This window comes from Coregonus clupeaformis, chromosome 12 (genome assembly GCF_020615455.1).
Source record: "Coregonus clupeaformis isolate EN_2021a chromosome 12, ASM2061545v1, whole genome shotgun sequence".
In the NCBI taxonomy this organism is placed as follows: domain Eukaryota; kingdom Metazoa; phylum Chordata; class Actinopteri; order Salmoniformes; family Salmonidae; genus Coregonus; species Coregonus clupeaformis.
The window spans coordinates 46683925-46711659 of NC_059203.1; the positions used below are offsets into that span (position 1 = coordinate 46683925).

Sequence of the window (27735 nt, forward strand, 5' to 3'; positions counted from 1 at the left end):
TCCTGACCTTGTAAAGCCTCCTTGGCACGGTCCAGCTCCTGCTCCTTGTCTCCCAGCTGCACACGCAGCTCAGTGGCAGAAAGGAGGTGGGAGGAGCAGCCCTGGCCCTGGGTCTCCTCCAAGTCCTTACTCAACATGTCCTTCATCTGCCTCAACAGGTGCACCTCCTTCTGCAGCTGGGCCACCTCCTCTCGCAGCAACACTACGGAGGAACAGAGGAGAGAGAGAGAGAGGTTAGAAGAAGAATATACCTATTTGTCCATTCCTTACAGTCCACAGAAATCTCTTTCTGCTTTTAACCCAACCCCTCGAGGTGAGGAATGGAGAGAATGAAGTGAAAGAATAAGGAACGGAGAAGGGGTGGGGAAGGATGAGTGGAGAGGAGAATAAGGAACGGAGAAGGGGTGGGGAAGGATGAGTGGAGAGGAGAATAAGGAACGAAGAAGGGCTGGGGAAGGATGAGTGGAGAGGAGAATAAGGAACGGAGAAGGGGTGGGGAAGGATGAGTGGAGAGGAGAATAAGGAACGGAGAAGGGGTGGGGGAAGGATGAGTGGAGAGGAGAATAAGGAACGGAGAAGGGGTGGGGAAGGATGAGTGGAGAGGAGAATAAGGAACGGAGAAGGGGTGGGGAAGGATGAGTGGAGAGGAGAATAAGGAACGGAGAAGGGGTGGGGAAGGATGAGTGGAGAGGAGAATAAGGAACGGAGAAGGGGTGGGGAAGGATGAGTGGAGAGGAGAATAAGGAACGGAGAGGGGGTGGGGAAGGATGAGTGGAGAGGAGAATAAGGAACGGAGAGGGGGTGGGGAAGGATGAGTGGAGAGGAGAATAAGGAACGGAGAGGGAAGTAAAAACAGAGAGGAGGAAAAGAGAGAAGGAGAATGTAGAGGGAGAAGTAGAAGGGTATAGAGAGGGGGAGAAAGAAGGAGAGAATGAGTGACGGAGACAGTGGAAGTCGTGACAGTCGCTATCAGAAAGAGGGAGAGGAGTAGGGTGTGAAACATTGTGACCAACTTAAAGGGGAGAGGAGTAGAAAGACTGCAGTAATAAGGCTCAACTCAACACCTTCTTTTCAGAGAGGAAAACCCACAGCAACACATGCACAAGCTCACTCATACGTACACGCACACGCACACACACTCATACGCACAGCAGGCTCTATCTAAGCTGAAGCCATGGGTGATAGAGAGATAGAGTTAAATGAGGAGTGACAGTCTCAGGACTCAAGCTGGCAGGGCTACAGAGCGGGTGAGAGACAGTGGTTTGATAAGACTATAACAAAATCTATCTGGAACACAAGCTTCAGTTGTGTTCTTTAGCTCTGTGCCTTTCCACTGACATACACCTCACAGCCCTCTGGGAGCTTAGGGACAGAGCAATAAACAAGAGCAGGAAACCAAGGAAACCACACAGAGAATCAAGACAGGAATTGGCACAGTATCTCCTAATACACAAACACATTCACCAAGGCAAGCACCACAGAACACAGAACACAAAGACGCTGAACTGGGCCTCCATTTTATAAGGAATCGACTAACTGGGTTTGTTTACAGCTTTTATTTGAGCCCAGTAAGCGCCACCACAACAAAGGAATGGTCTTGTCATACTGAGTTATATTTTCGCACTAGCTTCTTGAACATTCTTGAATATCTATCATGGTTCAGAACGATGCACGATGTTTGTATGTCTGGAAAGAAGCTTTACCAGCAGCAGAAATCAGCAGCCAAAACACTTCCAGCCCTGCCCTTAAGCAGGGTACGGGCTAGTTGGTACCTGGAAGACCACCTGTAAAAATCAGATGGCTCCTGGAAGTAGTTTTGGACCGTTTTGGCCACTATCCTTCCTCTGGTCTAAGATGGCCATGGGCATTGGCATGGCCTGAATGCCGCAGTGCATTCTGGCATGCATACTTGTTGTGCATTACACAGATAGGTGCCACACATTGGTGGTGTAAACGGAACCAGGAGATTGACTTGGCTCTTTGTGATGTTGCATGACGATAGAAAATAAATATTTAAAAACTTAACGGGCAAGTCCTCTCCGGTGTGAGGGAGTAGGGGAGCTGTGGGTAAACAGAGAAAGTGTGTGTGTGTGTGTGTGTGTGTGTGTGTGTGTGTGTGTGTGTGTGTGAGGGTCTCCCCAGGCCTGTAGCCAGACGGCATTGGGCTGCAGAGGCCCAGATAAGAGAGGAAGGGACAGTCCATCGGTCACTGTCGACTCTGGCTGTGAAGAGACGCACTGGGCAGCAGCTCTGTATTGTAAATGGCATAAGGAGGTAGTTTCCTGGAGAGAGCAATCTTTCACAGCCTTCTTGCCCACTAAATCCGCGTATTCATCTGTTTACCTATACAGGCTTTCTTATTTGTAGCAGGTGAGGCCAGCTGCCGCCTTTGATCGCTCTGTAGAGCAGAGCAGCCAGACACGTCGAAGTATGCGTCCCAGGCAGTTATGTGCTGTTCAGATGATCTGCAGTCCTATCTGTGCTGTTAGAGTAATCTGTAGTACTAACTGTGATAAGTATGATCCCAAGCTTTAGCTATGAAATAAATATGATCTGTTGTCCTGTTTTGTGGTTGAGAGGGTCTAAATGTCCCCCTCTTAGTGTGATAGTATCATACAATCATGTCCTAGCCAGACATAACGTACCAAGGTTGCTAATGTGGAAGATGAAACAAAACAAGAGTCAGCTAATTACAAAATTGCTGTGAATAATCGTATTCCCTATGGTTATCGTACATGCAGTCATTATGTATTCCTCCCTACACTGGAGAGTATTTCAGGTCAGTTTAACTAGATGTGATATCATTCTATGTGTATGATAATGATAATGTAGAACTATATGTACAGGTAAGTAGGCTACTTTAAGGAAATTGTCATTGTCACCACCAGCATTGTAGAGAGTGTATGCATCTACACAGGCAATAGTGGAGCAGTTGGAACTGAGCTAGTCAACATGGCTTAACATAAGAGAGACAGACACATGGTGAGCACTCAGAGATTCTCTAGATACTGTGGGAACCGAACAGAGGGTGATTTAAGCACAAGCAATCAGAACCATAATTCCCTCAAATACACTTTCCCATTGATCCTCCATCCTCATCCTGCCATTACTCCCCCACTTTGAGCTGCATAATAGCTCCTATTTTAGGTTCCCTGCTTGCCTCAAAGTCGGTATGAAATGAAGGCAAGGCAAAGCCTTGAGAATCTTCTTTATTTTTCCCAGAGACATTTCGGTTCGGACAAGCCTGTTGGCAGCGACATCATTAGGAGAAAAGAGGCTACACGGCATGTCTTCGTCAGTTTGGTTTACTGTAAAGACATGCAAAGCGTGAATTGATTTATGTTTGGTTGTTTCTTCTCACACAATGCACAGGCACAAGTAGGCTTGACAAATTCTGGGAACTTTCAATAAATTACCTGGCTTTCCAGAAATCCTGGTTGGAGGATTCTGGATTTCCTGCTTGTTCCCTCCTGATTCCAGGAATCCTCCAACTGGGATTTCAGGGAAAACAGGGAATGTATTAAAAGTTCCCGGAATTTTGCAAGGCACACGTGAGGGACAAGCCTGAGAGGTTATCTTTTTGTATACACTATTGAAGAATAAGCCAAAAATAAATAGTTTGTACTGTACTGGCCATAATGTCCCCTGGCTAGGGCTGTTACGGTGACCGTATTACTGTCACACCGGTTGTCACGAGTCATCACTGCAGTCAAATTCCACGTGACCGTTTAGTCACTGTAATTAGGCTTCTCCAAGCTCTGATGCTGCTGATGGTCATTAGTAGCCTACCAAACTTGCTAACTGCCTGGTACTCAGCACTCTATTGTCCCTCTAATCACTCTGACATCAATGCAAATGTTATAGAAAATCTAATCAAACACTTCATGAAAGCCCATGAGATCATGTTGCGCAACATTTCTATAGGTTATGCAACTGCATGAGAAAACAGAGTGATGGCCTCTATTCAAACGAGGAGGATCACATCAGCTTTCTATAGGCTAGGCCTACTATATTTATTTCTCTACTTTCCTAATATTAAGCACATTGCTTCTCTTTACAACAGAAGTATAGCCTGCCTGGCTGGCATGAAAATGAATCACAGGAAAAGCGTCCTCCATTCGCTATTTAAGTGTATAGATGACATGTATTTTTTTCCCCTGCCCCTGTTCTGAGACAGGTGCATGATAATGGTCCATTCTAAATCAAAACTAATTTCACATATATATTATTTAGTATATGTAAAGACAAGATTAAATCAAGACTAGTCTGATGGGTGACAATATTAGCCTATCACTTGTGAATGATTTATTATCACTTGTGAATGATGCCCAGCTTAAGGCAAGAAACAGCGCATGCTTTTTTGGGCGACTTTTTCTAATCATAGTCACACACCTAATGTAGCCTAGCCCATAGGCCTATATGTTTTGGTAAGGTTTGTATCACAACTAAAGTGGCCAAATAACTTCTTAAAATGAAGCACATTAATCCGCTTTACAATGGGTGTAGAACCTAATAGGAAAACATATGCAGCGTGTGAGTGTCAAGTTTCACCATAAAAATGCACCTTTACAATAAAAGCATTACATGCATAATCGCATTTGTGTTCACTTTTGAGAATGGTGTTTTCCTGCCAATGGAACATTAGCGCTTATAGCCTACTGCCGTGTGCGCATTGCTGCGCTTATAAGGTGAAGAAATAGCCTAATAGGTCAAATCAAATCAAATTTGTCACATGCGCCAAATACAACAGGTGTAGACCTTACAGTGAAATGCTTACTTACAAGCCCTTAACCAACATAGCAGTTCAAGAAATAGAGTTAAGAAAATATTTGCAAAACTAAAGTAAAAAATAAAATAAAAAGTAACACAATAAGATTACATAACAATAACGACCGGTACAGAGTCAATGTGCGGGGTACAGGTTAGTCGAGGTAATTTGTACATGTAGGTAGGGGTAAAGTGACTATGCATAGATAGTAAACAGCGAGTAGTAAAGTGACTATGCATAGTGTGGGGGGGTGGTCAATGTAAATAGTCCGGGTGGCCATTTGATTAATTGTTCAGTTTATTCACATTTTAAACTAAACGTTCTCATCTGTTGCGTCAGGATCATTGCTTAAAACAGGTTTTTTGATACTAGTGGTTCTATTAATTTGGGATCTATCACATCCCACAACTGTCCCAGACTATGTTTGGAATATTTATTTATCGCACAGAATAGGTCAACTTTTGTACATGGGGGATAGTAGATTGACATAGGCTAGTGCTTTTGCTGTTAGTTAGGCCTACTCATCTTGTTGGCTGATGAAAAGTAAATGTGGACAGTTCTTCCAATATCTTCAATATGCACCTCGGAATAGGATAAGGACGTGCGCAGTTGCGTCCCCGATGTGTCTGTCTTCACTTGTAGCCTATGAGAAAGACCTGATCACGTGATGGAGAGCCATGTGAGTGAGAGGTGCTTCGGCAGGCAGCCGGGAGAAGGGAATTATAATGATTATGTTCAGCCCAAGGGCACAACCGCCACTGGCCGAAAAAGGCATGGATTATTTTAGGGGGCATTACGGCCACACAAAGAGGATGCAGCCAGGATATTTGAGCAGCCTGTGCAAAAAACAAAGCAGAGCTCATGCCTTTCATGCTACTTTTTTCAAATCATCATTAAAAATCAAAACATATAGCCCAACATTTGTATCACAACTAAAGTTACATACACTACCGTTCAAAAGTTTGGGGTCACTTAGAAATGTCCTTGTTTTCGAAAGAAAAGCAATTTTTCTGTCCATTAAAATAACATAAAATTGATTCGAAATACAGTGTAGACATTGTTAATGTTGTAAATGGCTATTGTAGCTGGAAACGGCTGATTTTTAATGGAATATCTACATAGGCGTACAGAGGCCCATTATCAGCAAAGAAAAAGCCATATCTCAGACTGCCCATCTTAATCTTTTCTTTTTATTGGCCAGTCTGAGATATGGCTTTTTTTTTTTCAACTCTGCCTAGAAGGTCAGCATCCCGGAGTCGCCTCTTCACTGTTGACGTTGAGACTGGTGTTTTGCGGGTACTATTTAATGAAGCTGCCAGTTGAGGACCTGTGAGGCGTCTGTTTCTCAAACTAGACACTCTAATGTATTTGTCCTCTTGCTCAGTTGTGCACCGGGGCCTCCCACTCCACTTTCTATTCTGGTTAGAGCCAGTTTGCGCTGTTCTGTGAAGGGAGTAGTACACAGCGTTGTACGAGATCTTCAGTTTCTTGCCAATTTCTCGCATGGAATAGCCTTCATTTCTCAGAACAAGAATAGACTGACAAGTTTCAGAAGAAAGTTATTTGTTTCTGGCCATTTTGAGCCTGTAATCAAACCCACAATTGCTGATGCTCCAGATACTCAACTAGTCTCAAGAAGGCCAGTTGTATTGCTTCTTTAATCAGCACAACAGTTTTCAGCTGTGCTAACATAATTGCAAAAGGGTTTTCTAATGATCAATTAGCCTTTTAAAATGATAAACTTGGATTAGCAAACACAACGTGCCATTGGAACACAGGACTGATGGTTGCTGATAATGGGCCTCTGTACGCCTATGTAGGTATTCCATTAAAAATCAGCCATTTCCAGCTACAATAGCCATTTACAACATTAACAATGTCTACACTGTATTTCTGATCAATTTGATGTTATTTTAATGGACAAAAAATGACATTTCGAAGTGACCCCAAACGTTTGAATGGTAGTGTAAATAACTCTAAATTAAGCATATAGGAGTACCTGTTTCTTTGTTAACCGCTCAACACAGAATAGCTGCATGTGCACACTCCCTCAAATCATTTGGAGAAAATATCCTTTCTATTTTATTCAGCTATGTTCAATTGTATTCTTCATACTATAAAATAATATAAAATAATGCCATGGAATTCTAAGCAAATGTTGTCTGCTAAATGAACTAGTGTAGCCCACAGCCGTATGGCATAGCCAGATCAGGGCCTAACATAAGGACAACTCAGAGTATGCTATTATGTTCTTCTGAAATAGACTACATTTTCTTCAAATCATGTTTCTTTAGACGTGGATTTATTGTGATGGTGTAGGCTATATTACATGGATTTATTAGACTTTTTTTAAATGGAGATGTTCCAAAAGTCTGCATCAGTGGCTTGTAGGCTATGCGTGGAAGCCAGGAGATGCTAAATGTGTTTATGTTCATTAACGGTCAATTACCGTGAGACCGGCAGTTAGATAATAACCGGCTGACAAAATGTAATGACCGCCACAGCCCTACCCCTGGCCTGTTGACAATCCCATTGTATTGTTATTATTGTCATAATTTCCTGTCTCCCGTCATAGCCCCACCAGTAGACAGTGAATGCCTGTTCCATTAGCCACCTTCATGAAGAGAGAAGACCTCATCTCCTCACTCAGCTGTAGCCCACTTTACTACTCCTGTCTGAACCATGCCTCTACTAAAGGCTCCATCAGGGCTGCTCTGAGTCTGACCAGGCCATCAACCTGTGCTATTCCCTCCTACTGGTTTCTCCAATCAGACACTGAGAGAGACAGGACATGCCTGACTGAGCAGGTAGGTCTTGGGGCTGTTTGCCTTGAGGCTAAAAGGACAACTGTGCTGTGTGCTTGATACGAGTGTCAAACACATGCTTGACAGCAGCTATCTGTTCTACCTCCATGAGGAATGTCTGGACAGGTGTCACCTCCCTCTGCATTTGTTACTATGCCAGAGGCTTTGGTCATTCCTCCACTACTGTTTCAGGTAGCCACAACATTGACCGGAGTGACACCAAATTCGTCCTTCACCTCTCATATACACTGTGTTTACTATAAATATCCACCGGCACTATCCTAACTAAGTGGAACTGTACTCTTGCACAGACACCACATCCCAGACAAAACACCTTAATACAGTGTGAAACTGTCCATTACACAGTGGTTAATGTGTGCAGACCTCTGTATCATCTTAATAAGCATCTCTATGGACCCTGTTAGATTGACCGGGGTATGAAAATGAATGATTTGCCTCCCCGACTGCAATATTCAGTGTAATAAACGGAACACGTTCCTCAGGTTTGTTCTGGCAGGGAATTAGCCAGTGAACAATAGAGAGAAAGAGCTTACAGCGAATGATTAGGCAAACCATGGTCCTTTGAAAATATAATCACCTAACTCAAATATGTGCATGAATTATTCTCATACATTTCACATTATTCTTGCAGCACAAACAGTGCACTTAACAGCAATATTAACCTTGCAAATGATTATTTACAATAGCCATTTACATACATATATTTACATACACTGCAGGGGCCGCTTTCTCTATTTGAGACAGTGTGGGTACTGTTGGATGGATGCTGCTCAGGCTGCTTGATCTACTTCAGTTTATACACTACTGGTCAAAAGTTCTAGAACACCTACTCATTCAAGGGTTTTTCTTTCTTTTTAGTATTTTCTACATTGTAGAATAATAGTGAAGACATCAAAACTACAGTGAGGGAAAAAAGTATTTGATCCCCTGCTGATTTTGTACGTTTGCCCACTGACAAATAAATGATCAGTCTATAATTTTAATGGTAGGTTTATTTGAACAGTGAGAGACAGAATAACAACAAAAAAAATCCAGAAAAACGCATGTCAAAAATGTTATAAATTGATTTGCATTTTAATGAGGGAAATAAGTATTTGACCCCCTTTCAATCAGAAAGATTTCTGGCTCCCAGGTGTCTTTTATACAGGTAACGAGCTGAGATTAGGAGCACACTCTTAAAGGGAGTGCTCCTAATCTCAGCTTGTTACCTGTATAAAAGACACCTGTCCACAGAAGCAATCAATCAATCAGATTCCAAACTCTCCACCATGGCCAAGACCAAAGAGCTCTCCAAGGATGTCAGGGACAAGATTGTAGGCCTACACAAGGCTGGAATGGGCCACAAGACCATCGCCAAGCAGCTTGGTGAGAAGGTGACAACAGTTGGTGCGATTATTCGCAAAAAAACAAAACAAAATAACTGTCAATCTCCCTCGGCCTGGGGCTCCATGCAAGATCTCACCTTGTGGAGTTGCAATGATCATGAGAACGGTGAGGAATCAGCCCAGAACTACACGGGAGGATCTTGTCAATGATCTCAAGGCAGCTGGGACCATAGTCACCAAGAAAACAATTGGTAACACACTACGCCGTGAAGGACTGAAATCCTGCAGCGCCCGCAAGGTCCCCCTGCTCAAGAAAGCACATATACAGGCCCGTCTGAAGTTTGCCAATGAACATCTGAATGATTCAGAGGAGAACTGGGTGAAAGTGTTGTGGTCAGATGAGACCAAAATCGAGCTCTTTGGCATCAACTCAACTCGCCGTGTTTGGAGGAGGAGGAATGCTGCCTATGACCCCAAGAACACCATCCCCACCGTCAAACATGGAGGTGGAAACATTATGCTTTGGGGGTGTTTTTCTGCTAAGGGGACAGGACAACTTCACCGCATCAAAGGGACGATGGACGGGGCCATGTACCGTCAAATCTTGGGTGAGAACCTCCTTCCCTCAGCCAGGGCATTGAAAATGGGTCGTGGATGGGTATTCCAGCATGACAATGACCCAAAACACACGGCCAAGGCAACAAAGGAGTGGCTCAAGAAGAAGCACATTAAGGTCCTGGAGTGGCCTAGCCAGTCTCCAGACCTTAATCCCATAGAAAATCTGTGGAGGGAGCTGAAGGTTCGAGTTGCAAAACGTCAGGCTCGAAACCTTAATGACTTGGAGAAGATCTGCAAAGAGGAGTGGGACAAAATCCCTCCTGAGATGTGTGCAAACCTGGTGGCCAACTACAAGAAACGTCTGACCTCTGTGATTGCCAACAAGGGTTTTGCCACCAAGTACTAAGTCATGTTTTGCAGAGGGGTCAAATACTTATTTCCCTCATTAAAATGCAATCAATTTATAACATTTTTGACATGCGTTTTTCTGGATTTTTTTGTTGTTATTCTGTCTCTCACTGTTCAAATAAACCTACCATTAAAATTATAGACTGATCATGTCTTTGTCAGTGGGCAAACGTACAAAATCAGCAGGGGATCAAATACTTTTTTCCCTCACTGTATAAATAACACATATGGAATCATGTAGTAACCAAAAGTATATTTTATATGTGAGATTCTTCAAATAGCCACCCTTTGCCTTGATGACAGCTTTGCACTCTCTTGGCATTCTCGCAACCAGCTTCATGAGGTAGTCACCTGGAATGCATTTCAATTAACAGGTGTGCCTTCTTCAAAGTTAATTTGTGTAATTTCTTTCCTTCTTAATGTGTTTGAGCCAATCAGTTGTGTTGTGACAAGGTGGGGGGGGGGGGGGGACAGAAGATTTCCCTATTTGGTAAAAGACCAAGTCCATATTATGGCAAGAACAGCTCAAATAAGCAAAGAGAAACGACAGTCCATCATTGCTTTAAGACATGAAGGTCAGTCAATACGGAATATTTCAAGAACTTTGAAAGTTTCTTCAAGTGTAGTCGCAAAAACCATCAAGCGCTATGATGAACCTGGCTCTCATGAGGACTGCCACAGGAATGGAAGACCCAGAGTTACCTCTGCTGCAGAGGATAAGTTCATTAGAGTTACCAGCCTCAGAAATTGCAGCCCAAATAAATGCTTTACAGAGTTTAAGTAACAGACACATCTCAACATCAACTGTTCAGAGGAGACTGTGTGAATTAGGCCTTCATGGTCGAATTGCTGCAAAGAAACCACTACTAAAGGACACCAATAAGAAGAAGAGACTTGCTTGGGCCAAGAAACACGAGCAATGGACATTAGACCGGAGGAAATTTGTCCTTTGGTCTGGAGATTTTTGGTTCCAACTGCCGTGTCTTTGTGAGATGCGTGTGGGTGAACGGATGATCTCTGCATGTGTACTTCCCACCGTAAAGCATGGAGGAGGAGGTGTTATGGTGTGGGGGTGCTTTTCTGTTGACACTGTCTGTGATTTATTTAGAATTCAAGGCACACTTAACCAACATGGCTACCACAGCATTCTGCAGCAATACGCCATCCCATCTGGTTTGGGCTTAGTGGGACTATCATTTGTTTTTCAACAGGACAATGACCCAACACACGTCCAGGCTGTGTAAAGGATATTTTACCAAGAAGGAGAGTGATGGAGTGCTGCATCAGATGACCTGGTCTCCACAATCCCCCGACTTCAACCAAATTGAGATGGTTTGGGATGAGTCGGAACGCAGAGTGAATGAAAAGCAGCCAAAAGTGCTCAGCAAATGTGGGAACTCCTTTAAGACTGTTGGGAAAGCATCCCAGGTGAGGCTGGTTGAGAGAATGCCAAGAGTGTGCAAAGCTGTCATCAAGGCAAAGGGTGGCTATTTGAAGAATCTCAAATATAAAATATATTTTGTTTGTTTAACACTTTTGTGGTTACTACATGATTCCATATACAGTGGGGAAAAAAAGTATTTAGTCAGCCACCAATTGTGCAAGTTCTCCCACTTAAAAAGATGAGAGAGGCCTGTAATTTTCATCATAGGTACACGTCAACTATGACAGACAAAATGAGAAAAAGAAATCCAGAAAATCACATTGTAGGATTTTTAATGAATTTATTTGCAAATTATGGTGGAAAATAAGTATTTGGTCAATAACAAAAGTGTCTCAATACTTTGTTATATACCCTTTGTTGGCAATGACACAGGTCAAACGTTTTCTGTAAGTCTTCACAAGGTTTTCACACACTGTTGCTGGTATTTTGGCCCATTCCTCCATGCAGACCTCCTCTAGAGCAGTGATGTTTTGGGGCTGTCGCTGGGCAACACGGACTTTCAACTCCCTCCAAAATTTTCTATGGGGTTGAGATCTGGAGACTGGCTAGGCCACTCCAGGACCTTGAAATGCTTCTTACGAAGCCACTCCTTCGTTGCCCGGGCGGTGTGTTTGGGATCATTGTCATGCTGAAAGACCCAGCCACGTTTCATCTTCAATGCCCTTGCTGATGGAAGGAGGTTTTCACTCAAAATCTCACGATACATGGCCCCATTCATTCTTTCCTTTACACGGATCAGTCGTCCTGGTCCCTTTGCAGAAAAACAGCCCCAAAGCATGATGTTTCCACCCCCATGCTTCACAGTAGGTATGGTGTTCTTTGGATGCAACTCAGCATTCTTTGTCCTCCAAACACGACGAGTTGAGTTTTTACCAAAAAGTTCTATTTTGGTTTCATCTGACCATATGACATTCTCCCATACCTCTTCTGGATCATCCAAATGCACTCTAGCAAACTTCAGACGGGCCTGGACATGTACTGGCTTAAGCAGGGGGACACGTCTGGCACTGCAGGGTTTTAGTCCCTGGCGGCGTAGTGTGTTACTGATGGTAGGCTTTGTTACTTTGGTCCCAGCTCTCTGCAGGTCATTCACTAGGTCCCCCCGTGTGGTTCTGGGATTTTTGCTCACCGTTCTTGTGATCATTTTGACCCCACGGGGTGAGATCTTGCATGGAGCCCCAGATTGAGGGAGATTATCAGTGGTCTTGTATGTCTTCAATTTCCTAAATAATTGCTCCCACAGTTGATTTCTTCAAACCAAGCTGCTTACCTATTGCAGATTCAGTCTTCCCAGCCTGGTGCAGGTCTACAATTTTGTTTCTGGTGTCCTTTGACAGCTCTTTGGTCTTGGCCATAGTGGAGTTTGGAGTGTGACTGTTTGAGGTTGTGGACAGGTGTCTTTTATACTGATAACAAGTTCAAACAGGTGCCATTAATACAGGTAACGAGTGGAGGACAGAGGAGCCTCTTAAAGAAGAAGTTACAGGTCTGTGAGAGCCAGAAATCTTGCTTGTTTGTAGGTGACCAAATACTTATTTTCCACCAGGCAGTTCATACAATTTTTAAAACATTACAATACATTCACAGATTTCACAACACACTGTGTGCCCTCAGGACCCTACACCACCACTACCACATATCTACAGTAAAAAAATCCATGTGTACGTGTGTGTATAGTGCTTATGTTATCATGTGTGTGTATGCATGTGTCTGTGCCTATGTTTGTGTTGCTTCACAGTCCCCGCTGTTCCACTACTTGCATCAGTTACTTGATGTGGAATAGAGTTCCATGTAGTCATTGCTCTATGTAGTACTGTGCGCCTCCCATAGTCTGTTCTAGACTTGGGGACTGTGAAGAGACCTCTGGTGGCATGACTTGTGGGGTATGCATGGGTGACCGAGCTGTGCGCCAGTAGCTCAAACAGACAGCTTGGTGCACCCAACATGTCAACACCTCTCATAAACCCAAGTAGTGATGAAGTCAATCTCTCCTCCACTTTGAGCCAGGAGAGATTGACATGAATATTATTAATATTAGCTCTCTGTGTACATCCAAGGGCCAGCCGTGCTGTCCTGTTCTGAGCCAATTGCAATTTTCCTAAGTCCTTTTTTGTGGCACTTGACCACACGACTGAACAGTAGTCCAGGTGTGACAAAACTAGGGCCTGTAGGACCTGTCTTGTTGATAGTGCTGTTAAGAAGGTAGAGCAGCGCTTTATTATGGACATACTTCTCACCATCTTAGCTACTGTTGTATCAATATGTTTTGACCATGACAGTTTACAATCCACGGTTACTCCAAGCAGTTTAGTCACCTCCACTTGCTCAATTTCCACATGATTTATTACAAGATTTAGTTGAGGTTTAGGGTTTGGTGAATGATTTGTCCCAAATACAATGCTTTTAGTTTTATAAATATTTAGGACTAACCTATTCCTTGCCACCCACTCCGAAACTAACTGCAACTCTTTGTTAAGTGTTGCAGTCATTTCAGTCGCTGTAGTAGCTGACATGTATAGTGTTGAGACATCCGCATACATAGACACTCTGGCTTTACTCAAAGCCAGTGGCATGTCATTAGTAAAGATTGAAAAAAGTAATGGGCCTAGACAGCTGCCCTGGGGAATTCCTGATTCTACCTGGATTATGTTGGAGAGGCTTCCAATAAAGAACACCCTTTGTGTTCTGTTAGACAGGTAACTCTGTATCCACAATATAGTATTAGTGGGCTTGAAACCAGAGAAGAGTAGTACACTGTCACTCAGTACATTCCACAAAGCTCCAACATTTAAGAGCATGGATCCTGTGTTTCTATCCATGGTTACTGTATTATGTTCTACTGTATGTAAGTGCTGAACAGGGAAGGGTTTTATTGGGTAAGCAGCAGCATTACGCTGTAATCTCACAATATGTTTCAAACCTTCACAATCCTTGGATTACTATTTGATTGTCAGTTCCCACAATAATCTGGAAATAGAACATGGACTAGAGGTATTTTCATTCCTGTACATTTGGGTCCTGTTTCTCTCTGCATTACTATTTCCCTACACTGTGTTCCCCTGGTGGGATTGGTATTTGTATTTGTATTTGTATTTATTAAGGATCCTCATTAGCTGCTGCCAAAGCAGATTCATTTAGCCAAGTAGGCAGCTACTCTTCCTGGGGTCCAGCAACGTTAAGGCAGTTATATACAATTGAAAATATTACATGACATTACATTTCATAACACTTTTCACAACACATTAAGTGTGTTCCCTCAGGCCATTACTCTACTATCACATATCTACAATACAAAATCCATGTATACGTGTGTGTGGAGTGAGTGTCTTATCATGTGTATGTGTGTCTGTGCCTGTGTATTATCATGTGTGTATGTGCTGGTGCTGCACAGCTCTAATACACTCAGTATGGAGAGGAGAGCGGGAATTGGAGCTGGGGAAGGAGAAGATGAATGACTTTTTAGAGAGTGTGCAGACAAACGATATTGTACAGTAGCATTGCAGGTAACTGTAGTGTAGTAAAAAAGACTACTATTACCTGGAGCATTATTCACTAATGCACTCAGGTCACTAGAGCTAGTTAGTAGCAAAATATTCAACCATTTCAAATCCTTAAAAAACATTTCCGTTTTTATTTAAACAATAATTAGCCATTGTCAGCGGCTGATAAAAGCACAGAAGGGGTGCTGGGGAGGTTCAAACAGCGCTGAACAAAAGCCAATGTGTGAGTCACTGAGTAGACCACAATAAAACACGGCTCAGAACAAGCGCCTGCCTCCCTCTCTCCCTCCCCTCCACCATTCCTTTCATAAGTCATTATTTTTGATAAAACTAGGAAGAAAAACACATCAATCGTTACACAGCATGTTCAGAAACTCAGGATGTCTCCGTGCTGCTCGATCAACAACAGTCAGAAATGTTAAAATGTTTGTCGACGACGTGAACTACATTCCAGATGATTATGCTGCGTTAACACACTGTCAGCAGGGGTCGGTAGAAACCGGAAGCATCTAGTTTTCAGGAGAAAAGCAGAGAAGAGGCGAAGCCTGAAAACCGTATGCTTCCGGTTTCTTCTGACCCCGCTCAGGCGATTATTTTACGCATGCTACGTTAAGTTAGCGTTAACCTGTCACTCTCTGAGATTATCCTGTCCCATCATTGGCTGTAGTGCTGCCGGCAGCTGTCAATCAAAGGGAGTCATTGGGCTAACCCCCTCTGGCTCACTGACCTCTGTCACGATCGTCTAATGAGGGAGACCAAGGCGCAGCGTTGCGAGTGAACATATTCTATTTATTAAATGCTCACACGAACAAAACAATAAACAACGAATGCGTGACGTCTATGGTACAACACGAACACACACGAACAAAATCCCACAACCCGAAAGAAAAACAGACAGATTAAATATGGCTCCCAATCAGAGACAACCAGCCGACAGCTGACACTCGTTGCCTCTGATTGGGAGTCACACCGGCAAACATAGAAAATAGACAACCTAGAACACCCACCAAAGAAACAGAAAACATAGAATGAACACATCCTGGCTCTACGCAGGGATCAGGAACGGGCCGGACCGGACTGGCAACACACCCCAGTACCTCCCGCCGTGCCTCCACACTTTCCCTCTCCTCTGTGACCAGTGGCCCCCTTAACCTGGCGGCCTCCTCTTCACACCCGCTGGACCGCTCCCTCGCGGCCTCCTGCTGCCCCGTCGTCCACGTCGTGAGCCCCCCCCCTAAAAATTTTCTGGGGGTCTCTCCTCCCCGTGGGCCAGGCCTCCATCGTTCTCGCCCACCTCTCGCTCCTCTGTCTCCAACCCTCGTCACTCAGCTCCTCAATGGGCTTGACCCAGTCGAAGCTCTTGATCCATTGCTCCATAGACCAGCCTCTCTTCTCTTCACTTAGCGGGGCCCAGCCGAAACTCCTACTCCACTGATCCCAGGTCCTTCCTCTCTCCTCCTCACGCTGCTTGGTCTGGTACTGGTGGGATTTTCTGTCACGATCGTCTAATGAGGGAGACCAAGGCGCAGCGTTGCGAATGAACATATTCTATTTATTAAATGCTCACACGAACAAAACAATAAACAACGAATGCGTGACGTCTATGGTACAACACGAACACACACGAACAAAATCCCACAACCCGAAAGAAAAACAGACAGATTAAATATGGCTCCCAATCAGAGACAACCAGCCGACAGCTGACACTCGTTGCCTCTGATTGGGAGTCACACCGGCAAACATAGAAAATAGACAACCTAGAACACCCACCAAAGAAACAGAAAACATAGAATGAACACACCCTGGCTCAACATAATGAGTCCCCGAGCCAGGGTGTGACAGTACCCCAAAGGCGCGGACTGCGACCGCGCCTAAATACGAGCAAAAACAGGGGAGGGCTGGGTGGGCATTCCTCCTCGGCGGCGGCTCCGGCTCCGGGCTTGATCCCCACTTCCTCTCCAACCCCCCAAAGTACCCCTGGTCCTGTCTAGTCCCGCTGGCCGGAGCCGGACTGACGACACGTGCCCCTGGCTTGGTGCGTGGAACAGGAACGGACCGGACCGGGCTGACGATACACACCCCTGGCTTGATGCGTGGAGCAGGAATGGACCGGAATGGGCTGGCGACGCGCACCACAGACTTGGTGCGGAGAGCAGGAACGAGCCGGACAGGGCTGACGAAACGCACCACAGACTTGGTGCGGGGAGCAGGAACAGGCCGGGCCGGGCTGGCGACGCGCACCACAGGTTTGGTGCGGGGAGCAGGAACAGGCCGGGCCGGGCTGGCGACGCGCACCACAGACTTGGTGCGGAGAGCAGGAACGGGCCGGACCGGGCTGGCGACGCGCACCACAGGTTTGGTGCGGGGAGCAGGAACAGGCCGGGCCGGGCTGGCGACGCGCACCACAGACTTGGTGCGGAGAGCAGGAACGGGCCGGACCCGGGCTGGCGACGCGCACCACAGGTTTGGTGCAGGGAGCAGGAACAGGCCGGGCCGGGCTGGCGACGCGCACCATAGGCTCGGTGCGGGAAGCAGGAACAGGCCGGGCCGGGCTGACGACACGCACCACAGGCTCGATGCGAGGAACAGGAACAGGCCGGACCGTACTGGGGACACACACCACTGGCCCTACGCAGGGATCAGGAACGGGCCGGACCGGACTGGCAACACACCCCAGTACCTCCCGCCGTGCCTCCACACTTTCCCTCTCCTCTGTGACCAGTGGCCCCCTTAACCTGGCGGCCTCCTCTTCACACCCGCTGGACCGCCTCCTCGCGGCCTCCTGCTGCCCCGTCGTCCACGTCGTGAGCCCCCCTAAAAAAATTTCTGGGGGTCTCTCCTCCCCGTGGGGCCAGGCCTCCATCGTTCTCGCCCACCTCTCGCTCCTCTGTCTCCAACCCTCGTCACTCAGCTCCTCAATGGGCTTGACCCAGTCGAAGCTCTTGATCCATTGCTCCATAGACCAGCCTCTCTTCTCTTCACTTAGCGGGGCCCAGCCGAAACTCCTACTCCACTGATCCCAGGTCCTTCCTCTCTCCTCCTCACGCTGCTTGGTCTGGTACTGGTGGGATTTTCTGTCACGATCGTCTAATGAGGGAGACCAAGGCGCAGCGTTGCGAGTGAACATATTCTATTTATTAAATGCTCACACGAACAAAACAATAAACAACGAATGCGTGACGTCTATGGTACAACACGAACACACACGAACAAAATCCCACAACCCGAAAGAAAAACAGACAGATTAAATATGGCTCCCAATCAGAGACAACCAGCCGACAGCTGACACTCGTTGCCTCTGATTGGGAGTCACACCGGCAAACATAGAAAATAGACAACCTAGAACACCCACCAAAGAAACAGAAAACATAGAATGAACACACCCTGGCTCAACATAATGAGTCCCCGAGCCAGGGTGTGACAACCTCTCATGACACAACTATTCAGTAGTCCCCTGACTTGCCAAGCTTCATCCACTTTGACATCTCCTTACTTCTGAAGCCAATGTAATATTTCATTACTGGGGTTTATGAAGTTGCTTGGATGCCTGCAGTGAGGTTTAAGTAACTGGTGATGGTTATGAATATATTACGTCTTAAAGTCTGCTTCAGGCCTCCATGTCTCTTTGTCTCTCCTCCATCCCCAGTCTTCAACCGCTCTGTGTATGTGACGGAGGAGTCACATGATGCTTGGATGGCTGTATCGGTTTGTGTGTGTATGCGTGTGTGTGTACGCATGCGAGTGTGCTCGGCATCTCTGATTATTACTGCGTAGAGGAGATGATTCCCAGGAAAGGAGGGCTGTGCTGGGATCGCCGTAGGGAATGACAGGGGTCAGCTGCTGCTCCTCATCATACAGATAATATTAACCTAGGGATCCTTCATAGTCAAACAGAAGTGTGGGTGTGGTTGAGAGAGAGCCCTCTTATTAATAACCTGTGTGTTCTGTGTATCCTCAAACAAACCCCTCACCCTTTCTCTCTCTGCTGGGAGGATATACAGACAGGATTCTACTGGCCATGGATGTCCTTCATTCATCACATGGAATGTCCTTACTATCCACTCAGAATCTATTCACATTATTACCTCTCGCAGGCAACACTTCATTTCTCATGAAGCAAACAGATCTAAAAGGGCTATTATAAGACCATGTGGAAGGAATCACAAAATCGCTGTTCAGAGCAACTTGATAAGAGCAGTCTCTAAAGAGACATCCTGTAATCTCCATGAAAATTAAAAGCATTTTGTTAACATCTCAAGTCAAGAGGATGACCCAAATATAGGGCATTATATAAGAGGATAACATCAAATCAACATGAAATGATACAATACCAATAGAAAGGGTTGCATCAAAAACAGCAACCACATTCATTCAGTAAATGACGGGTTTTGGATCCGAGGGGGAGTTTTGGTGGGTGGGAGGCTGCAGGGAGATTAGTGGCTGTTTTAAACCTGCTCCACAACTCTTTGTTGAGATTCTCTATATTAGTCAGTCATTTTGGTTGGATAGCCTGTGGGCTGTCTCAGTACCTCAGCCATTGATAGGGCCAGGGATGAGTGGGTGAGAGAATATAACACGACACAACACAACGCAACAGAAAACAACACAACACAAACCCTCGCTGGTTGATCCCTGAACAGCACCTGGCTGCACGTAAGTACCAGCAGGTTAATTTCCCACTCAGGATATTACAAGGCCCTTCTATAATGTATGTGAACATGAATTATACATTGGCACTGGCTCTTAACCTTCCTTAACCACAACATCCACCGTACAACATGAACAACATGCTAAAGAGTGGACCCTGGGTTTCCTTCCATATACAGTATGTTAGAGTTTACGCCTCACTTGTGTTTCTTTCTTACCATTGCAACCTGAGGATTTAGTCACATTTAACGTCTATGCTTTTACTGTATGTGAGGCACATATTCTGTTTGGAAGCTCTAGTGAACATTGCTAAGTCTGCGTGTGTAAATCTGCATGCCTGTACCCACAAAGAGGTGTGTGTGTGTGTGTGTGTGTGTGTGCATACGTGTGTTTGTGTGCGCATGCTTATCCATGCCCCTGTTTGTATATCTATGGAGAACAGCTGCCATTCATTAATTGCTGTGAGTTTACATTACAACGGAGGTCAGTGTAGGCATGCCAACTGGAGATAGCAGTAATTGATTCACACTTTTGTTATGAGAAGATTAGGCCCACTGCCAGGGATGTACTGCTGGAAGAGCAGCAAGAACCTGGTAAGGCCGCTCAGCTCAGACTACCTAGAGCCTAGTTAGCAATAGCAACAACGCCAATAATCTATCTGAACATAGCTGGGTTCGCTCTATGACATGATATCACTGTACATGGTCTAACTTTGACTGAATACTGAACAATAGACTTGCCCAATGAGACTATACTGAACATTGTCCCATTAGTGTTCAGTATGGCCACAAGCCAGAATCATCCCTGTTGAGGATATTTCGGAGTTGAAATGCAGTGCCCAATGCATGAATATCTCGAGAAGATAAAACCTCGGTCAGACTAATGGTGGTGCATCCTTCTCATACACTGACCTCCACTCGCTATGGCACTGTAACACATTAGACTGGTCCAGCCAGGTAGACTGGTCACTGATCAAGGACTAGCCCTGCAGAGCGTGCCATCATGGGCCTACTGTGGGAGCAGTGTGTGAGACCATCTCTGATAGTGCCATCTGGCAGCAGCGGCTCACTCGGTCAAACTCATTAACTTTTCTCAATTTGGAAAGTAACCTCTGGGTATGGAGGAGTCACGCAGCAGGAGTCACGCAACACAACCAACGGGTTCATCCTCGGACTCATCTCCTCAAATACGCACACACACATCTAGACAAACACAGTAAGGATCATGTCACTGCAACTGAGACAGTGTCTACCAGGGGTCCAGTTGGAGGTGTTGGAGGAGCTCTCAGATAACACCTGTAGGTGTAGGTGTGTCTGTGGGTTGCCATTTCCTATCAAAATGCCAAACACATTGAATGTCAAGGTGGGCGGAGGAATTCTAAGGGGAAAACTGGGGCAATGTGCTGATTGGATAGTAGTTGTAGGACCTACAGAACTCCAGACATAACATGACACCAATTCCAGAGCACTGGGATATGACCCTGGCCCCCAGTGTCCGGTCTGGAGCATAAAGTCACAAGCTCTGCTGGTCGGCTACTGCATAGCAACCTAGTTGTGCCAAAATCCCTGGTCTGCCTAGAAAGCCTATGTAAATTACGATAGCCACAACGGCCAAACATATATTTTTTTGACGGACGGTTTGGGTTCAAAAATGTGTTCATTATGATCAAGTTTGATCTCCACTGTGAATTATTTAAAAGTTCGCTACAAATCAAGATATTTCATTAAATAGTGATCCATTCTGACTGGTGGAGATGGAGGGGCTGACCAATGTCTATGGGGCTGATAGAGGATGACAGAGTGGAGAACAGAGGATGGCCATGGAGATGGAGGATTGCGCTCACACTGTGTTTGAAATATCAATTTAGTATGCAATTATAATTTAATACATTTTGAATTCCAAACTACATTGTATGTCTGAGGGTATTTTTTACGATGACAAAATGATGCAGTTGCACAATGATAAAGATAGTCTACAATCATATAAAAATACAGAATCGAGATAAAATAATGTTATTATTTTTCTCATGGGGTAATCAAATTTAGCCTAACCGAGTTGTGATCGGTTGTTGTGATGGTAGGCCATACATATTTTTTTTTCATGTGGAAGGATCATGGTCATATGATATTGTCACGATCGTTTATGGAAGATACGGACCAAGGCGCAGCGTGATAAGCGTACATTTTATTAAGTACTTAACTCACGACAAAACAACAAACAAACGAAACGTGAAGTCCTAGGTTACACAAAACAAACCTTAACGGAACAAGATCCCACACCGACTAGTGCCAAACAGGCTGCCTAAGTATGATCCCCAATCAGAGACAACGAGATACAGCTGCCTCTGATTGGGAACCACCCTGGCCAACATAGATCAACACGATCTAGAAAACACATCATAGAATATATGACATAGAAACTCCACACCCTGGCACAACATTTAAGAGTCCCCAGAGCCAGGGCGTGACAGTACCCCCCCCCCCACCCCCCAAAGGCGCGGACTGTGACCGCGCCACACAAACACAGCAGGGTAGGGGCCGGGTGGGCATTCCGCCTCGGAGGTGGATCCGGCTCCGGGCGTGACCACCACTTTCTCTCCACCTCCCCGTTGCGCCCCTGGTCTGGTCTGGCACCGCTGACTGGAGCTCGACCCGACGACGGTGGATCGATCTGTACAGGCTCCGGACTGGAGCCGCTGGCCGGAGCTGGACTGGGCACCGGTGGAGCGGATTGCGTGACAGTACCCCCCCCCCCCCAAAGGCGCGGACTGCGACCGCGCCACACAAACACAGCAGGGTAGGGGCCGGGTGGGCATTCCTTCTCGGAGGTGGATCCGGCTCCGGGTGTGACCACCACTTTCTCTCCACCTCCCCGTTGCGCCCCTGGTCTGGTCTGGCACCGCTGACTGGAGCTCGACCCGACGACGGTGGATCGATCTGTACAGGCTCCGGACTGGAGCCGCTGGCCGGAGCTGGACTGGGCACCGGTGGAGCGGATTGCTCCGGCTCCGGAGTGGATCCGCTGACAGGAGTTGGACCGGACCCCGGTGGAGCGGATTGCTCTGGCTCCGGAGTGGAGCACGGGCCGTGCCGGACTGGACACACGCACCACTGGCTTGGTGCAGGGAGCAGGAACGGGCCGCACCGGGCTGACGACGCGCACCACTGGCTTGGTGCGGGGAGCAGGAACAGGCCGGACCGGGCTGGCGACGCGCACCACTGGCTTGGTGCGGGGAGCCGGAACGGGCCGGGCCGGACTGTGGAGGCGGACTGGAGGTCTGGAGCGAAGAGCTGACACAACCTGTCCTGGCTGAATGCCTACTTCCACACAATACGTGTGAGGCATCAGCACAGGACGTACAGGGCTGTGCACTCGTACTGGCGCTACAGCACGTGGCACTGGCGCAGGATATACGGGACCGAGGAGGCGTACTGGAGACCACGAGCGTTGAGCCGGCACACCCCGTCCTGGCTGAATGCCCATCTTTGCACGACACGTGCGTGGTGCTAGCACAGGACGTACAGGACTGTGCCGGAACACTCGCGGCACAGTACGTGGCTCTGCATAACACGGAGCCTACCCAGTCACACGCTTCCTAGCCTGAGTACGGGGAGTTGGCTCTGCTCTAACCCTAGGCTCCGCCAACCACCCTCTTTGCCCCCCCAAAAAATTTTCTTGGGGCTGTCTCTCGGCCTTCCTCCTCGGCCAGTACCCTCTGCGTTGCCGCTGCTCCTCTCTATAGCGCGCCTCCACAGTCTCCTCCCAAGGACGGCGATCCATTCCGGCCTGAATCTCCTCCCAAGTCCAGGATCCCTTCCCGTCCAGGATCTCCTCCCAGGTCCAGGCTGTCTGTTCTTGGACACGCTGCTTGGTCCTCTTTTGGTGGGATCTTCTGTCACGATCGTTTATGGAAGATACGGACCAAGGCACAGCGTGATAAGCGTACATTTTATTAAGTACTTAACTCACGACAAAACAACAAACAAACGAAACGTGAAGTCCTAGGTTACACAAAACAAACCTTAACGGAACAAGATCCCACACCGACTAGTGCCAAACAGGCTGCCTAAGTATGGACCCCAATCAGAGACAACGAGATACAGCTGCCTCTGATTGGAAACCACCCTGGCCAACATAGATCAACACGATCTAGAAAACACAACATAGAAAATATGACATAGAAACTCCACACCCTCGCTCAACATTTAAGAGTCCCCAGAGCCAGGGCGTGACAGATATCTAGACTAGATAGGGTGCTCATGCACTTAACTTTGCGCCAATTCGAGTTAGATTTTACAAAAGAGATTTACCATGCCGGCATGTTCTCTATTTAACTGAAGTAATCGTCACTCGAAAGAATCTTATCTTAATTTTTTTGGTTATTCTGATTATCATAGTTAATATTTGCTTTCCAATGTTGACCTGGCTAGGTTCTAGGTAACGCTGAGCTTTCAAATTAACATTCTGCTGCAAAGGTTTAACAGTAGGCTAGCATCAGGTACATAGACATTAAAACCAAGTTGACTCTGTCAGGCAGGATGAAAACGACTACATCGACCATAATCCTTTGCTAGTTATGGCTATTTTCACCATGATCCTTAGTGATTTGTTTGTGCCATTCAGCCCCATTCAGCAATACGGTGCGCTTCAAATGCAAATACTTCCGGCTTCATGTGCCACCGGTTTTCCATAGGAATACATGGATGACGTCAGTGCTATCACTATCTACTGATTTTAATGTCTATGGATATGACAGACTGACTGACTAATCATCTCCCAAATATGTAGGCTATGTGTGCTATGTTGACTGAGCTGCTCATTACCAAATATCTCCCTTAATTCCCCAGACTAGACTCACTCCAGGAGTATCATATACTTATGTCTGATTAACTGATTAACAAGCATATTAACCAACGTACATGCGTACATGTCAGATCCCGATCAACCTAATTTGATTACATGTAAAACAAATAAACAAAGAGGTTAGGGACCTACTACCAATAAATATTACACACCAAACAATATTTCTTTACATTCAACAATGAGTTGCTAACACAACCTTTCCATATATAGCAACATATTATGGAAATACATTACTAATAATACTGAATGATGAGCTGTTCATTTAGTTACTCAGTGATAATGAGTTTACATGACTCATTCAAATTCCTCTCATAAATACAGTGTGCGCATTCAAACACATAGGTTTACACGTGAAAACAAACTCATGAACTCACACACGCCTCTACCGTAGAAACATAGCTCTGGCCTAAACCAACCCTCTAAACAGTGACCGATCATCTAAACCCACTCCTCTTTCTTCCCTCGTTCCCTCTCTCTCTTTCTCTCACTCACCGGGTGTCCCCTCCTCCCTGTCGGACCTCATGTCCTCCTCCTCCACAGCACAGGCTCCGCTGGGCTCCACGGTCAGTGCTTGTGTGTGTTCTCATAGCAGAGGAACCCAACTCAGACAGACACCATTCAGAAACATACAGTAGCATATACACCACACCACAGCAGCCTCTCGCTCAGCCGCTCCCAGCTCTGGCCATTGGCTCCACCCAGCCAGGTTACTAGGAAGTGTTCCCCCGAGAGAGGGAGCCTGTTTTGTCTGTACTCTCCATGTTTTCTCTCTCTCTCTTGCTCTCCCTCTCCCTCTCTCCCTCCCTCCCTCCCCTCTCCTTTTCCCTACCTGTTCTGGTACACACCCAGAGGCAGTTTCCATTCCAAACCTCTCTCGCCCCTCCTCTTTTTAACCCTTTCCAGCTGCTGCTGTAGGGAGGGGGACCAGTGTGCTCTGACATGATTACCTCTCTCTCTCTCTCTCTCTCTCTCAACCGAGGGAGGGCGGAGGAGGGAGGGCGTACCTGTAGCCTCAGGTGATAGGGCAGGTGAGTCACTACTATAGCACTCCTACTCCACCTAATGGCAGCAAGTTGAATGCCACAGTGACTAAGAGATCTCTCTTTCACAGGACATAATGTACTGTACTGTACTGTACTGAAGAGCTCACCTACAGCACAGAGAACAATACCCCTAGGGACACACTGCCCTTATGGACTATTTTACCATAAATCACATCTGAGTGTGTTCACATGTTTATATAGAACGCGTGGACTGGAAATAATACCCTACTGAAGAAACTAGGGACAGGAGTTTTCCCTGATCATGTGACCTAACCTGGCCATGCAAAAATGTTGGGACCTAGTTACACTATAGCCTGCAGCATAATGAGGCCTGCAATGTTTTCCAAGTCACAAATGAAGGTAAACCAAAACAATTCCACCCACAGCACTGGGGTTGTTAGCGTGAGACCTCAACCCAGGAAGTGTTTTCTTCCAGTCCCAGGGCTCAAGGGACTTGCTGTCAGATGCAGGGTTGGATCAGGGCTGGATGAGTGTGGACACAATCACAGAGCTAATAGAGTTAGAGCTTTAGCCTGAGGCCCAGGAATAGGGACAGGGGGCAGCGGGTGCAGCCAAGTACTAGAGGAGCAGCGATAAAGCCATTCTGGGTTAGAAGAAGTGGATACTGGGCGGGGTAGGAAATTATTTCAGAGGTAAAACTGTAAGACTTCCAAGTGGCTATTTAAACGACTGAAATAACTTAGCTTAGTACTGATGTGTTGCCTTATCATAACCGGGAAAAACAACGTTTGAATGGTAAATAATTGTTTATGTTTCAGGCTTCCGAGAGATCAAATCAGGATAAATCTGCTGTTTGTATAAACTGAAAGTGATGGAACGACACTAATACAGTAAACAAACAACTTTCTTCATCCTCAGATTGGTTTTGAAATGTCTTATGATTCTGTCACAGAATGTAATTAGTTGGCTAATATAGGGTTATTTTCCCCTGTCAAGCCTGTAGTAGTAATACAGAATAATTAAGTGTCTCAAATATAGAATACACGTGTGAGTGGGAGAGAGAGAGTGTGTCACCTTGCTGTTGTAGGAATGAGGACAAGTATGCCATCAAGCCAGCTTATCAACTGAGGCAAATGGATCTGTCAATCACTGACTGACTGCCTGACTGACTGTTCAAGAATCACAGTCATGTGTCATTCATGTCTTATTCATTCTTATTCATTCTTATTCATTCGACGCCCATTCAGGGTTGTGAGTGTGACGAGAGTTGAATTCCTAGCTAAAGCTCATCATTTTAGCCATGGTTTCAGTGCAACTGGAATCATTTTACTGATATCTTTACTCATGGTTACCCTTCTCATGATACTGCTCTTTTGTCTTCATCCTCTCAGTCCCCCATCCGCAGTCTTTTCACTCCTCATGTGGCTATCCTTGATTTCAGGGCTAAACTCACTGAATCTCTGTGTCATCGATCCGAGCATAATTACATAAGCTAGCAAAAGTCAATTTATCTGCGTAATAACTAATGCGCTCTCTTTTTCTTGCTCCCTCTCCCCCTCCATCCCTCTCTCTGTCTCTCCATCCCTCTCTCTGTCTCTCCATCCCTCTCTCTCCCCCTCCATCCCTCTCTCTCCCCCTCCATCCCTCTCTCTGTCTCTCCATCCCTCTCTCTGTCTCTCCATCCCTCTCTCTGTCTCTCCATCCCTCTCTCTGTCTCTCCATCCCTCTCTCTCCCCCTCCATCCCTCTCTCTCCCCCTCCATCCCTCTCTCTGTCTCTCCATCCCTCTCTCTCCCCCTCCATCCCTCTCCCTGTCTCTCCATCCCTCTCTCTCCCCCTCCATCCCTCTCTCTGTCTCTCCATCCCTCTCTCTCCCCCTCCATCCTTCTCTCTCCCCCTCCATCCCTCTCTCTCCCCCTCCATCCCTCTCTCTGTCTCTCCATCCCTCTCTCTCCCCCTCCATCCTTCTCTCTCCCCCTCCATCCCTCTCTCTCCTCCTCCATCCCTCTCTCTGTCTCTCCATCCCTCTCTCTCCCCCTCCATCCCTCTCTCTGTCTCTCCATCCCTCTCTCTCCCCCTCCATCCTTCTCTCTCCCCCTCCATCCCTCTCTCTCCCCCTCCATCCCTCTCTCTGTCTCTCCATCCCTCTCTCTCCCCCTGCATCCCTCTCTCTCCTCCTCCATCCCTCTCTCTCCCCCTCCATCCCTCTCTCTGTCTCTCCATTTCGCTCTCTCTCTCTCCGCTCCCCCTGTCCTCCAGCTGCACCAGTTGATCTGTCACTCTGCATTATCAGCACAGAAGAATGTTGATGGAGAGCTGAGAAAGACAGACATTAAGATGTTAGCTGGGAGGGGAAGAAGGGAGGGAAGGAGAGAGGAATGAAGGAGGGATGGA

At 46.3% G+C, this 27735-nt stretch overlaps 1 protein-coding gene across 8 annotated transcripts in view; it reads right to left on the reverse strand.

Moving 5' to 3' along the window:
- kaznb (kazrin, periplakin interacting protein b) overlaps positions 1-27735 on the reverse strand; it is a 172048-nt gene that overhangs the window by 17292 nt on the left and 127021 nt on the right. For 7 of the 8 annotated variants that reach the window (XM_041892793.2, XM_041892792.2, XM_041892796.2 and 4 more), the window contains one exon: positions 8-202. In XM_041892793.2, coding sequence (XP_041748727.1) covers positions 8-202 — 195 coding nt within the window. Of the gene's footprint in view, positions 1-7; positions 203-24830; positions 25025-27735 lie in introns of those variants that run through there. The other variant, XM_041892799.2, reaches the window with a different exon arrangement.